General features: G+C 39.4%; 1 protein-coding gene across 3 annotated transcripts in view; it reads right to left on the bottom strand.

The window, feature by feature from the left end:
- step (cytohesin steppke) overlaps nucleotides 1–13,558 on the bottom strand; it is a 167,125-nt gene that overhangs the window by 32,476 nt on the left and 121,091 nt on the right. Inside the window, exons 1-2 of one of the 3 annotated variants that reach the window (XM_087349852.1) lie at nucleotides 10,814–10,832; nucleotides 9,937–10,010 (exon numbers count right to left, since the gene is read on the bottom strand). In XM_087349852.1, the coding sequence (XP_087205978.1) occupies nucleotides 9,937–9,987 (51 nt within the window). In that variant the 5' untranslated portion in view covers nucleotides 9,988–10,010; nucleotides 10,814–10,832. Of the gene's footprint in view, nucleotides 1–9,936; nucleotides 10,011–10,551; nucleotides 10,720–10,813; nucleotides 10,833–13,558 lie in introns of those variants that run through there. The other 2 variants (XM_022082792.2, XM_022082795.2) reach the window with 2 other exon arrangements.

The raw sequence follows: 13,558 nt of genomic DNA, 5'->3' as shown, positions 1-13,558 counted from the left end.
ACCTGAAATTTATCAATTATATAAACATACGTATGAAGAAAACTAGACCTCAATCCTACGAGATCGACCCTCCTAGCTCAACAATAAGGGTTTCTGGCCCTCAGGGTCTATATTCATCCAGGGAATCCCCGCTCTTACGTATAGTTACGTTACTGAAGACAATTCATAAAGTGAGTCGCTATTTCACATAAGCGCAATGTTATAATTGGGGGGGTTACATTCCCGAACGACTAAAAAATGACAAGAAATCATAAAAATCAAATATTTTATTGCTTGAAACAACGCGAGGAACGGAAAACAGCAAAATCTTTCAACAAGATACACAACAATACAGTGAGGAAGGCAAATCGACTCTTGAGACTTCCCGATTGACAGTCTTACTCGGCGACGCTAAACAGTAAACACTGAAGGGTAAACATGTTCTATCGACTATCAGTAATCGAGTGCCCCCCCCCCCCGAAAACCGAAGTTACACTTTGTACCTAAGTACTTAAGTTTAACACAGGAGGAAGGCATGTCCTCGATGGCCGATGAATGTAGATGTTCCCAAGCAACAGAAACAGCGCTGGAAACAGATTTGTCTCCCACCACAAAGACAGACTGTGATCGCCTTGCAATTACATTCCTTCCGACTTCTCTAGAATTTTACTGCCAGCTGTTTCAGGTGGTCATGAGTCTGAATTCCACGCTGAGTCAGTGTTATTACAGGTACCTTTCCACCCGACCTTGATGACGTGTTTCATTCAGCAATCTCAGGTGAATCACTACAGCGGATGTAAATGTTTCTCTGTGAAATAAAACTTAACGTGGCGTTCTTAATGCATTACCGACATGGCAACGCTGACGGTAATGAAGGAGTATTTCAGTCACCCCAAGTTATTAATTTTCAAAACAAATATTTCCGATAAAAACTGCAGAGATGTTAAATTTAATTCTTATATTTAAATCGTGCAATGGTTCAGTAATTATCTCAGGCACAAATAAGGCCTACATTTCTCCAAATAGCCAAGACGCATCTCAAATTTCAATAAAATGTTTCTCTAAATAGGCATAACTTGTGTTGGGCAAGGCCGTGGTCTAGGCAACACGGAGTTTTCCTCCGGGGGCTTCCCCGGTTTCTCCGTGGCATCCCAACAATTACTCCATTCACACACAGAAGAAGGCAATGGCAAACCACTTCTGGATCATCTGCCAAGAACGTATATGAACAGGTCCCAGTCCGAGAAAAGGATGGAAGGATCCTGTTCATATGGACCTGTCGTCAGACAGAACACTAAATAATAATAATAATAAATAGGCATTATCGTCAAAAAGACCAATATTAATCCATTAAAAACCAGTGTAAACCACATTTAAATCCGGCTATAACAATAATTAACTCTGCATTTTTCCAAATGGTGTATTTATAGTTTTCGTAGCTGGGCCCTTTATAAATCATGCCATAATCACAAATTTTATATAACCCGAAACTTGAGGCCTTAATTATAAGCCTAAAAAAAGTTAGAAAATGCAAACACGACGTAACTCGCTCGCCAGCAGAGCCATTTTATTTCCTGAAGTTAACAACGTACGCATGGACAGCCTCTATGTTGCCTGTTTCGCGGCGCTACCGCGGAGGATTCCCCCCACGTTGTGGGGCTGACTTTAAATTCTCTAGGAGGGGAATCCCCACCAACTCATCTGTAGATCTACATTGTGACCGTTATTGTTGTTCGATTCCGATCAAAATTGGTGCAAAACAAATTTTTGTAAAACTCCCAAATACTTAATCGGAACCAGTTTAGCCGTTCTCGGGTGAAAGGACAGGGTGCTCGGCGTGTTGAGAATACACTGAAGGGGCACTTAAAAAAAGTTTCATCAATCTCCGCGGTCGACCTTACATACTTAACTCACGATTATTTGCCGTCTTGGTAAGTAAACCTTCGAACAATGAAAATTCCTCATTCCTATTGACGCAGGCCAAGGAAATATTGGAATGAAGGTTGTTCGCTGTATCCCACTAGTGACACCAGGGCTAAAAAGTTGGCTCGAACCAAACCTACATGCGTGAACTATGTGAAAGTGTGACGCCTCATTTTGCAAGGAACACGAACAAGCGCTCTGCTTTGCATTCGAAAGTGGCTGGATCAAATCCACGAGGCGACACACTGAAATACTTCCTGGCTCTCCTTACTCCATTAAAAAAAAGACAGTATTTATTTTAAATATAGCCAACGTAGACGCCACGGTGGTCTAGCGGTTAGAACGCTGGCCTTGTAATCCTGGGGGTCTCGGGTTCGATTCCCGGCGGTGCCCGAATTTATAACTTGTGTTGGGCAAGGCCGTGGTCTAGACAACACGGAGTTTTCCTCCGTGGCATCCCAACAATTACTCCATTCACACACAGAAGAAGGCAATGGCAAACCACTTCTGGATCATCTGCCAAGAACGTATATGAACAGGTCCCAGTCCGAGAAAAGGATGGAAGGATCCTGTTCGTATGGACCTGTCGTTAGACAGAACACTAAATAAATAATAAATAGCCAACGTCCACCACGCTTGATCGTGCGATACGAGAAGACCCGAAATTAAGCTCTGACGGTGGGGACTCTGGTAGCATGAAATGGTGGGGTTTGGTAGAGTCTGTCTGGGTGTATTTTGGAGTCGCGTGAAGATATATTCACGTTACATTTACTTCTTTTAATCAACTGAATAACTTTTGTAGTTCAGATATAACGATAATGCTGTAATAAACTATATTATATCGAAGATTTCTGTCTTCTGGGATACTGCCTCCGTCATCAGGGCGATTCGGGTCTAGTACATAGCTTTTTCCAGAAGGTTACGGAGAAGCATTTCATTTACACTCACGATTAGTATTCATATATTCAACCAACAAAGCGGGTGGCTGTTAGCTGTCACGTGATAGAGTTTAACCAATCAGCGTCAATCACTCTCCGTCACTGCTAATGAACGCGTATAGATTAAAAGAAACCTATTTTTTTTATGTTGTTAATGGTGGATAACATGTTTATGACAACTATTTTAACTACCAGGAATAAGCAATTAGAGAAAGAACTTCGCGAAGTAGAGTCAAACTTGAGATGCTGATGGTCATTCATGTGGTGTTTACAACATCCCGCTACCCTGCGAGTCTGATAAATGCATACCACAACTTTTAATATTAGCCTACCATCTAGGTCTAGGTCGCCCAAGTGATATCTTCCCTTCATGTTTACGATTGAAATTTGTATCTTTATCTCCCCACTCCCACATGACTTGAAAATCCTAATAATATTTGATGGAAAGAATAAATTTTTCGTCTCTCGTTATTAAACTGTTCCATCTTCCTGTTGCTTCATCTATTCTCCTCAGTACTTTGTTTTCAAACACCAACATTTACGCAACAGGTGACGTCATATGAAGGTCAACCAAACAACCAAATCCAATTAAATGTCGTTTAACAAATCCAAACCGATTCAACTCGAGGTAGCTTTAACGCTGGTAGTAACGTCCAGATCTAGCAAAGACGTTTTCAGAAGCACGAAGTCTTTCTCGTCACAACGTTTGCGTGACAGAACGCGCACATACCACAACATTCACCCGACAGCAACACAGCAGCTGCTAGTGATAATGACGGCGATCAAGTGTGGGTTAACGTGCGCTCCACAAGAAGTACGTCGGATGCCCTCATAAGCGCAACGGGCATCCGACGAGGACTGAGGAAAACTACGATAATCCAAAGTCACGACAGTCGGTCTCCGGGTCGAGATTTGAAGGAATGCTTAGCACTCGGACACGACCTTCGGTTAAAGAGGATTCTCGGGCATATTCATAACATTTTCAACGTACGCAAGAGTAAATTAATTAATTAATTAATTAATTAGTGTTCTGTCTGACGACAGGTCCATATGAACAGGATCCTTCCATCCTTTTCTCGGACTGGGACCTGTTCATATACGTTCTTGGCAGATGATCCAGAAGTGGTTTGCCATTGCCTTCTTCTGTGTGTGAATGGAGTAATTGTTGGGATGCCATGGAGAAACCGGGGAAGCCCCCGGAGGAAAACTCCGTGTTGCCTAGACCACGGCCTTGCCTAACACAAGTTATAAATTCGGGCACCGCCGGGAATCGAACCCGGGACCCCCAGGATTACAAGGCCAGCGTTCTGACCGCTAGACCACCGTGGCAAAAGAGTAAATAAGCGACATTATTATTTTAACACTATTTATTTTAAGACAAACCACGGCGAATGAGAAGAAAAATAAACAGCCTGCTTTTATTTAAATACTTAAAACGTCAAGACGACAGCGAAACTTATAAATTTGTAATTACGCAACTGTGACCTGTACTGCGCAAAACTCCATTCGAAATTGTAAAACTTATTCGTTAATATTGTTCCAGCAGCCATATCTATAATTTTAAACACAAATATCTAACATACAAAGCATTTAGACCCATTTGTCACTAGCATACCAAATTCCACACGCTAAGCTAAATTGGCTCATCAGTTATCTCCATCAATATAATGAAAACGAATAGTTCGCCTGGCCGCCATGTTCTTACTTTACACTTTGTATATAAATAGCAGTGGCTAAATATAAACAGGCACTATATTTTAATTACTTCCCACTCTGGAGCCTCAAAGAATGGCGCTGTATTTCAAATGTTCGTCGCAAGAAAACGACGATCACCCTGGACAGGTCCTATCAACACACACGCCGAATCTCATTATCAGTGCAAGATAGAAACACACACATGACATCGCAGACTTCTGTTTCCTTATTCGATAAGGAATGTCGGCTCTTAGTGAGGTTATGCCTACAATTTTGGCTTCTGAGCGCCAAGGGTCTTGCCCGCCTTACAACATACGACGTTATTTCCTACTCCTTCTAGTAGTAAGTAGGTTAGACTAGGTTAGGTTAGGTTAGGTTACGTTAGACTAGGTTAGGTTAGGTTACGTTAGACTAGGTTAGGTTACGTTAGACTAGGTTAGGTTAGGTTACGTTAGACTAGGTTAGGTTAGGTTACGTTGGACTAGGTTAGGGTAGGTTAGGTTACGTTAGACTAGGTTAGGTTAGGTTACGTTAGACTAGGTTAGGGTAGGTTAGGTTACGTTAGACTAGGTTAGGTTAGGTTACGTTAGACTAGGTTAGGTTAGGTTACGTTAGACTAGGTTAGGTTAGGTTACGTTAGACTAGGTTAGGTTAGGTTACGTTAGACTAGGTTAGGTTAGGTTACGTTACGTTAGACTAGGTTAGGTTAGGTTACGTTAGACTAGGTTAGGTTAGGCTACGTTAGACTAGGTTAGGTTAGGCTACGTTAGACTAGGTTAGGTTAGGTTACGTTAGACTAGGTTAGGTTAGGTTACGTTAGACTAGGTTAGGTTAGGTTACGTTAGACTAGGTTAGGTTAGTTACGTTAGACTAGGTTAGGTTAGGTTACGTTAGACTAGGTTAGGTTAGGTTACGTTAGACTAGGTTAGGTTAGGTTACGTTAGACTAGGTTAGGTTAGGTTACGTTACGTTAGACTAGGTTAGGTTAGGTTACGTTAGACTAGGTTAGGCTACGTTAGACTAGGTTAGGTTAGGTTACGTTAGACTAGGTTAGGTTAGGTTAGGTTACGTTAGACTAGGTTAGGTTAGGTTACGTTAGACTAGGTTAGGTTAGGTTACGTTAGGTAGGATGACAGTAAACATAACGACAAGCTGCAGAAGGGACAACTTTACATTGATACAAATGCAGAAACTCCAGTGCACCTAAAATTTAGATGAAGAGCTGACAATTCAAACATGAGACTGATAAAAAAAGCCTTCTTTGGGAACTTTCCAAAGAAATGTCTAAGTCTGGTTACGTCACTTTAACGTGGACTTAAAATGACGTCGGAGGCAGGGGGGGGGGGAATATACCATAGTCAGAACGTGAGTTATTTGTACGTACGAAGGGTACGGTTGTTGATATTTTTGCTGTCACAAATTACATTGAATCTGGAACTGATTACACTGGAATCTCTTATAACCAGTTGTAATAACATCAAATAAAAAAAGCAAATACAAGTACTAAGGACCAAACATTTGAATTTCCAAGCGCGTGTGTGTGTACAGGTTGGGGGAAAATTCAGGACACACACCGGCAAAATGTGTCTTCATTAAAGAGTGTCCAGATTTTTGCACCATCCTGTATGTTTATATAGGCCCGTACTAGAAAAAAAATCTCTGATTGTAATTCTGCGGCAAAGCGTAAGAAACTAAAAGTTAATGTGGGTCAACTAGATAGCATTTTAAAATCGCCGCGTGTTACAGTAAATTTCCTAGAGTCGCTTTCTACCCATCCCGAGACAAGATTGTCGGCGTAAATCCACTTTTTGCCCCACTGGCCGTAACCTTGTGTGGTTTTACAAGGACTGCAAAATAGCGTACTCCGTAATAAGCAACGTGTTTCAATCACTAACGTCTATCAAACGTTCTTGAACGAGCAATTCAAAGTTCAAAACCAACACGCATTAACATACGACCTTGTAAAAATTGCAATTTTGCTCCTACCAAAAACTAGTCTTACGACAGCCTTGTAAGACCTTCGTGATGTGTATTAGCAAAGAGCAGAAACAGATATTCAAAACCTATTATGACGCAAATACTATGCATACATATTATCCTGGAGGTACAGGACACACTCTTCACGCTTCGTACTGAAACAGTGTAAAAATGTTTATGCTGAAACACGCTAGCCAAATTATTGATGGTTTAAAGTCCAAGCTCGTCTAAATAATATTTAATAATTCAGTCCCTACCGAAAAGAAAACGTGTCTCCATTACATAGAGCAATTAGTCGATGCTATTTGCGAAAATAATCGCTGCTTACTCAGAAAACCATGAAAATCCACAACAAAATCTGCGGGAAGAATACAGAGCTACTGATTATTAAAGCATGTATTACTGTTACTGCAGCCGAGACCAAACCGTGCGCTTCGCGTACGTCACAAGCGGGATTTTGTGAACATGTCACTAAGTGGACCTACAGCACCGTTGTTTGGTTCATCACGAAACCCGACAAAAACTACCAGGTCCAATCTCTCAAATCCGGCTTCAATTTCCACTTTGGACACACGTGTGATGTTAAATCTTCTCTTGCTGCCGAGAAACGAACCCCGGTCTCCCCGTCCATATCAGCTTTCTTTCGCGTCTTAGCTATCCCCGACTCATATTTAACACGCAGAGGTTAAAATTACATCACACAACACCGCGGAAAGTACTTCGTTGATGCGTGTACAGACTGCAGCACCTACCACGAGAAAATTACGTCATAGAATTTAATTACGATTTTCCTTCAAAAAACAACTTCTTTTAATGAAATTCTTGGGTCAAAATAATCGAGCGCTGGGTACATTGTGGATAAGGCAAAGTAAACCATTTCTTACGTGCAATAAGTAAGCACAAGTACTATAAAGTACTCACTTGTAAAATACACGCAAAGAGAACATTCTTTTTCATTACCAATGGGGCCAAACGGCATGTCAGTAAAAGACTTGTATAATGCCGGTGGCATTCTTTCCGATTCCAAACTGCAGCTGTTACATTAAGGATTTGATTATAAACATTTTTTAACATGGTAAGATTTCAAATTCTCAAACTGCATTCTGGAATGTTGAACCATGTAGTCTGGTAGACCGGACTGAAGGCGGTAAGCACATCTTGAACATCAGTCAATATCTACCAGATCACATGGTCCCAGAAGACAGTCATCTCCTTTTAACTTCTTAGTTGTCGCACAAAAATAAAATGCAATGCCATTTCTACCTACTGTAATAAATACATACGATGACATAAATTACTCTTCCAGGTAAGTTGTGTTGTTGTGCAAGGAATTAGACCATATAAAAAACGTTTACAGCAAATTAAAAAAAACCTTTACTGAAGCAGGTGCTGGTTGTCATGAGGGCTTGTGGCATGCAAACAACCAGCAAGCAGGTGCACCAACATTCTACACAAGCTTGAGTTCATGAACTTTGAAACATTAGCTCAAAGCATGTAGAGGAGATAGTTTGGTTCAAAAATAGTGGACCTACAGAAAGGGCCACATACACAAATCTACCAATACTGCATGCGAGTTAAATGACATCTCTGAAACCCGAAGAGAATGGTCTAGAAATGAATGCAGCTAAAGGTACAAAGGTCTGTGGTAGCTTTACACCCAAGGTGGTCCATATGTCATTGGAAACAGAAAAAATCCCACATCTATCAGAATTTCACTGCCACGGTGGTCTAGCAGTTAGAACGCTGGCCTTGTAATCCTGGGGTCCCGGGTTCGATTCCCGGCGGTGCCCGAATTTATAACTTGTGTTGGGTAAGTTTTCCTCCGGGGCTTCCCCGGTTTCTCCGTGGCATCCCAACAATTACTCCATTCACACACAGAAGAAGGCAATGGCAAACCACCTCTGTATCACCTGCCTAAAAACATATATGAACAGGTCCCAGTCCAAGAAAAGGATGGAAGGATCCTGTTCATAAAATGTCGCCAACCTCCTGTAAACGAGCCGGCATAATAAAGAAGAAGATCAGAATTTCAATCTGTCATTCAGCCTGTAGCCAGGCCACTTTGCTGACTGAGCTATGTTCATTCCCTGATAGAGAAGTAAATACAGTTAAATGAAGAAAGAAGGGGCGTTAAAAGTTAAGAGGGAATTTTATTACAAATTTTGATAATGTTTATAGCATGGTAGAAATGAAATCTTCTCGATGTAATCGTAGCATCCTCTGTATTTGCTGGAAAACTGACAGCAGCATATCATGAACCAAGCGGGAGGAAATGTTACAGCAACAATGTCCACACCTGTGCATTCGCTGTTATGGCAAAATGTGCAAGTGTGGGCCCATCTTTACAGTCAATGGCCATCCACAATGAGGACCATCAACAACACTGATCCTCACTTTTAAAATCTTTTTTACCCAATCACTACGTTCCTCTAGTTTATACAGCTACCGAGAAATTTAGTTTTCAAATTCTCTGACCACAAAAATCAAATTATTCATTGACTTATTCTTTGGTACATTAAGTCAATGTAGCAACAATGTTAAACCTGGCACAATATTATCATTTCACGAAAGACAATGAAAATCAAGGGTGTCAACATTCTACATTGTTTAAACCTGCCACCATTTTCAGTGTTGCTAACATCACTTCTGTGGTAAACTAAAGGCATTACTTATTCACTTACTTATTCCATCATGCCAGAAGTTTGAACACTATTTGTGATAAAAGGTAAATAAATTGTATTAAATTTCTTAATGTGATTACTACAAATTTTTTTCTAGAAGCAAACAAATAAATTCTACAAGAGTCAAAATATCAAACACATCTAGTCCATTAAATAACCAATGTGATGACATTGTATTTTAGTACATGCACAACAGTGAACACCAGGCCACTTTGACAACCAAAAATTTTACTCAAATTGACGATCAAAAAAGAAACAGACATACAGATACATGCGTGTGTCTGAATTATGTATTACAGTCTTTTCCCATTTTTCACTTTTTTTGTGTCAGATTATAAAGATATATTTTTAAACTTATCAAAAATCAGGCTATGCTTGATTAAAATTCAGTTTATGCAGGGATCAGTGACCATGAGAATGGGTGAATGATACAGATGTTCATTTCATAGTCACCACACAGTATAGTTCCATGATTTTTTAAATACATAAATTTAGAGTACTGAAGCAAGTGGTAGCAAAATATTAGCAGGTTCTATAATAATAAAAATAAAATAACATATCAGTGAGAAGATAATAGGGAAGTAGTATAAAAATGTATCCTTGCATCAATGCTTCTTACACTGCAGATTCTGACAGCAAAACATCAGTATCAGTCAACATTGAACACTCTTATAAGGTGTAAATGGCAAGCATTTCAGAATAATGATTTATAATACAAAAGATGTTCAAAGCAGCTGTCCTACCTGAATTTCAAGTAACAGCTCTGTTTTCCGCCTACGTATGTCTATCAACATCTTTTGCTGCTCTGGTGTTAGTTCTGTAAAAGATAAAACATACACCCTTACATTGAGGCTTCACTGATGAAGATCAGTTGTACAGTTCTAGTAACTTCCTTCTTTGAAGCAAGCATATGCTGCTTCAAAACAATAATGGAAACAGCATTATATAGAGCATCATTCACAATACTTTTATTACATAAAATACCAGACTCTAATTATATTGAATGATTATTAGACACAGAAGTTACATTGTGAATAACCGTAACAAAACATGGGTATTGTTCTCAATCAACACTACCAAACTGCCTTCCTATAATTTTAATTAGTATGACTCATATGTCAGTGACCGTACTACACTTGAGGTGTATACAAATAAGCACCATGACTTCCTACTGTTCCCGAATTAAATCCATTAAATGTTTTTAACTGAGCAATGAAAACCATTTTAATTTACATTCTACCAACATATTATTAACTAGTTGTGTTTATACCGTAATGAGGGCAATCGATTGCAAAATATGTGAAATGGGTTACAACGATCTTACTTGCATGCTGTTAATTGTTACCAAAATGACTTACCCGTCAAGTTAAATGTGTCTGAACTATGTGACGAGGTACTCATTTTATTTCCCGTTATAATGTCAAATTCGTTCCACATGAGGAAAAGAAAGCACACGAAAAAAGTACCCTTATGTGACCATTTGCAACATTCTGTCCTACACCTACATATACAATTAAGTATGGCCAACATAACGCAAAACAGAACAGCAACTAAATGTTATTACGAACAAATATTACACCTATATACAATATTGCTTTAAAAATAGTTCATCAGTATTACCTCATAATAACTAGAATAACATTTCATAAGAAATGTATACTAAATGTAATATTATTAATATTTATGCTTGTTTTGTTGGTCACAGGTAAAATCATTTCGATACCATCTCATGCTAAGACTATCGATAGCTGCTGGCAGAGGTTGAAGAACACAGTAATGGCACAGAGAAAGCGCTCCAAGTAGCTAATGTTCGAACTGGAAGCTACGCAAGGCTGAAGAGGGCAGCGCGACCGGTGGTAGAATTTTGCTTCAGTTCCAGGCTACAAAAAGCATACGACGTGCAGCGCGACGGGTGGTACAACTTGAATTCAATTCCAAACATACGGGCTGTCCCCAACCCCAAGAGTAATTTATTTACAAAATGCCAACGTTGCAAGAGAGAGAGCAAGACTGCAATAAGTCTCTCTGAGCATAGAGAGTGTAACTGAAAGCATTTCCCCCACCTTTAATTAACATCGACACAGTCAGTGGCATTTTGTTGAACTGACTTTGACGTGACACTGTTATTTTTTTTGTTAACTCTGTTAAACAGATTTCGATCAAATTTAGCACAGTGTTTAATTTCGATTAATATCCGTTTATGTTATAACATACAATTTTACACGAAGCCCCTATCAAACCGTATCAGAGACTTCAGAAAACCCGCTCGCCGTATAAAATAAATGGTACAGAATATATATATCTCATATATTTAACAAGATTTTAAAAAGATACTTCTTTAACGAAATACAAAGAAAGTATCACCGGCAGCACTGAAAATAAAAAAGTCGTAAACGTTGATGAAACAAATAACATATTTCGGAAGGTTCTCAGAAATCAAGTTTAATAATTTTACAATTATACATAATATGATAGCACAATTTAAAAACGAATTTGAGGTTCAAGTGAAAGCTCTTCTTAACTACAAGTAATACCATTTAAAGGCTATAAATTAGCTATCATACTTCTGATAAAATTTTCTGGGCTTGTAATCCATTGCCCTGACACCAGCAACATAGTCAGTGTGTCACCAGAAATTTTAATCTGCTGTACAAATTTTGAATCTGAAATAAAAAATCAGTAGCAACGTGGAATAAAAATTCCAACGAAAGCTCTTGGGAGAAAAATTCCGACTCTGAATTAGAGGACACCTTTCCAATATTTCCAAAAGACCCTACTAATGACGTAAGCACAATCATTTTGAACAGCATTTATAATATCTTGAAACAGAGTGCGTAAATAAATCACTTCGTAAAAGAAATGAAAAATGTCATGTCGATGGGACTCTGCAAGATGGCAGCCTGGACCGACTGCTGTATTGATTCCTGCGATTTCGCCAACCCCGAGCAAGGAAAGCAGAGCGATAGAACGGGGCATCGCTTTCATCCCAGTTCTGAGATGCAGCGTAACTACATCTGGTAGTGCTGCTTTCCACCCCTGAGTTCAGAATCTTTCTCAAATATAAAAACGTAAATATCAAAATACACATAAAAACTTTTGTTTTATATGAGTGACAGATTGATCGAGTTTGAGAACAGACCCAAGGCAGAAAAGTAAGAGGATAGAGACAATTACATACTGAGGAACTTCAGTATTTGTACGCATCATAAAATATTAATAGGGCGACAAAATATATTTCGCACCTCAACCTAGTTTTCAGGGATCCATTTTTAATATTATCTGCCATGTCTCGCAATCTGGCTCCCATCTTTTGTACATCAAACAACTTTGTATGTGCCTGCTCTATCATCAGGCAGTAAGCTCCTCTAAAACATCTTTCAACAAATATCATACTCGGCGATGCTGGATTCTAGAAGACGGCTATCCTCAAATTCATGAAAACCTCAAATTTCATCTAAAAAATGTCTGCATACCTTTTTTTATCGAAAACTCGATAAAAATTCACGTATTTCAGACAGTATCGTAACAAAAAGGAATAATTCCAAAAAAACTTTCATTATCTTCCGAGTAAATGTTGAATGATTTAGTTAACTTTATTATTATTATTATTATTATTATTAGTGTTCTGCCTGACGACAGGTCCAAATGAACAGGATCCTTTTCTCGGACTGGGACCTGTTCATATACGTTCTTGGCAGATGATCCAGAAGTGGTTTGCCATTGCCTTCTTCTGTGTGTGAATGGAGTAATTGTTGGGATGCCACGGAGGAAAACTCCGTGTTGCCTAGACCACGGCCTTGCCCAACACAAGTTATAAATTCGGGCACCGCCGGGAATCGAACCCGAGACCCCAGGATTACAAGGTCAGCGTTCTAACCGCTGGACCGCCGTGGCTAGGTAGTTAACTACACACCTATAATGCAAAGAAACGCCATTTTGGGGCAACGTCCCTCTTTGCAAGCTGCATCCGTTAACCAGATGTTAAGGTATTTTTGAATTTCATCCAATCGGGTAGCACGTCCCTACGCTGTCACAGGATAAGAAATTAACATTTCCAGAACCAGTGGTGGTATTTGCAATGATAAAGAGTTGTGTTTTCTTTAAGGTAAGGACTGAATACTTAAATATTAATTCGACGCGGTTAATTTACATCTGACCACGTGGCTTGTCATTAGCAATACTTCACAAATAAGTCAAAGGCCTTCTCAGGAATACGTTGCCATGTTAGTTTCTCGGGCTGTTACGTAGCTTTTCGTTTGCAGAAGAGAATATATATGACGTCACAGTTCTCACTTTCACCTCAACTTCAGACAGTCGTTCAACATATTTAGGCTACAGAACAAATCTCGTGTCATCGACTTGTTC

Source organism: Zootermopsis nevadensis, unplaced genomic scaffold (genome assembly GCF_977971745.1).
Source record: "Zootermopsis nevadensis isolate Lab colony 2312 unplaced genomic scaffold, Znev_1.0 Znev_ptg000016l, whole genome shotgun sequence".
Taxonomy (NCBI): domain Eukaryota; kingdom Metazoa; phylum Arthropoda; class Insecta; order Blattodea; family Termopsidae; genus Zootermopsis; species Zootermopsis nevadensis.
Note: the sequence above shows the minus strand (reverse complement) of the source record. Positions and strands in the feature narration are given on the sequence as shown.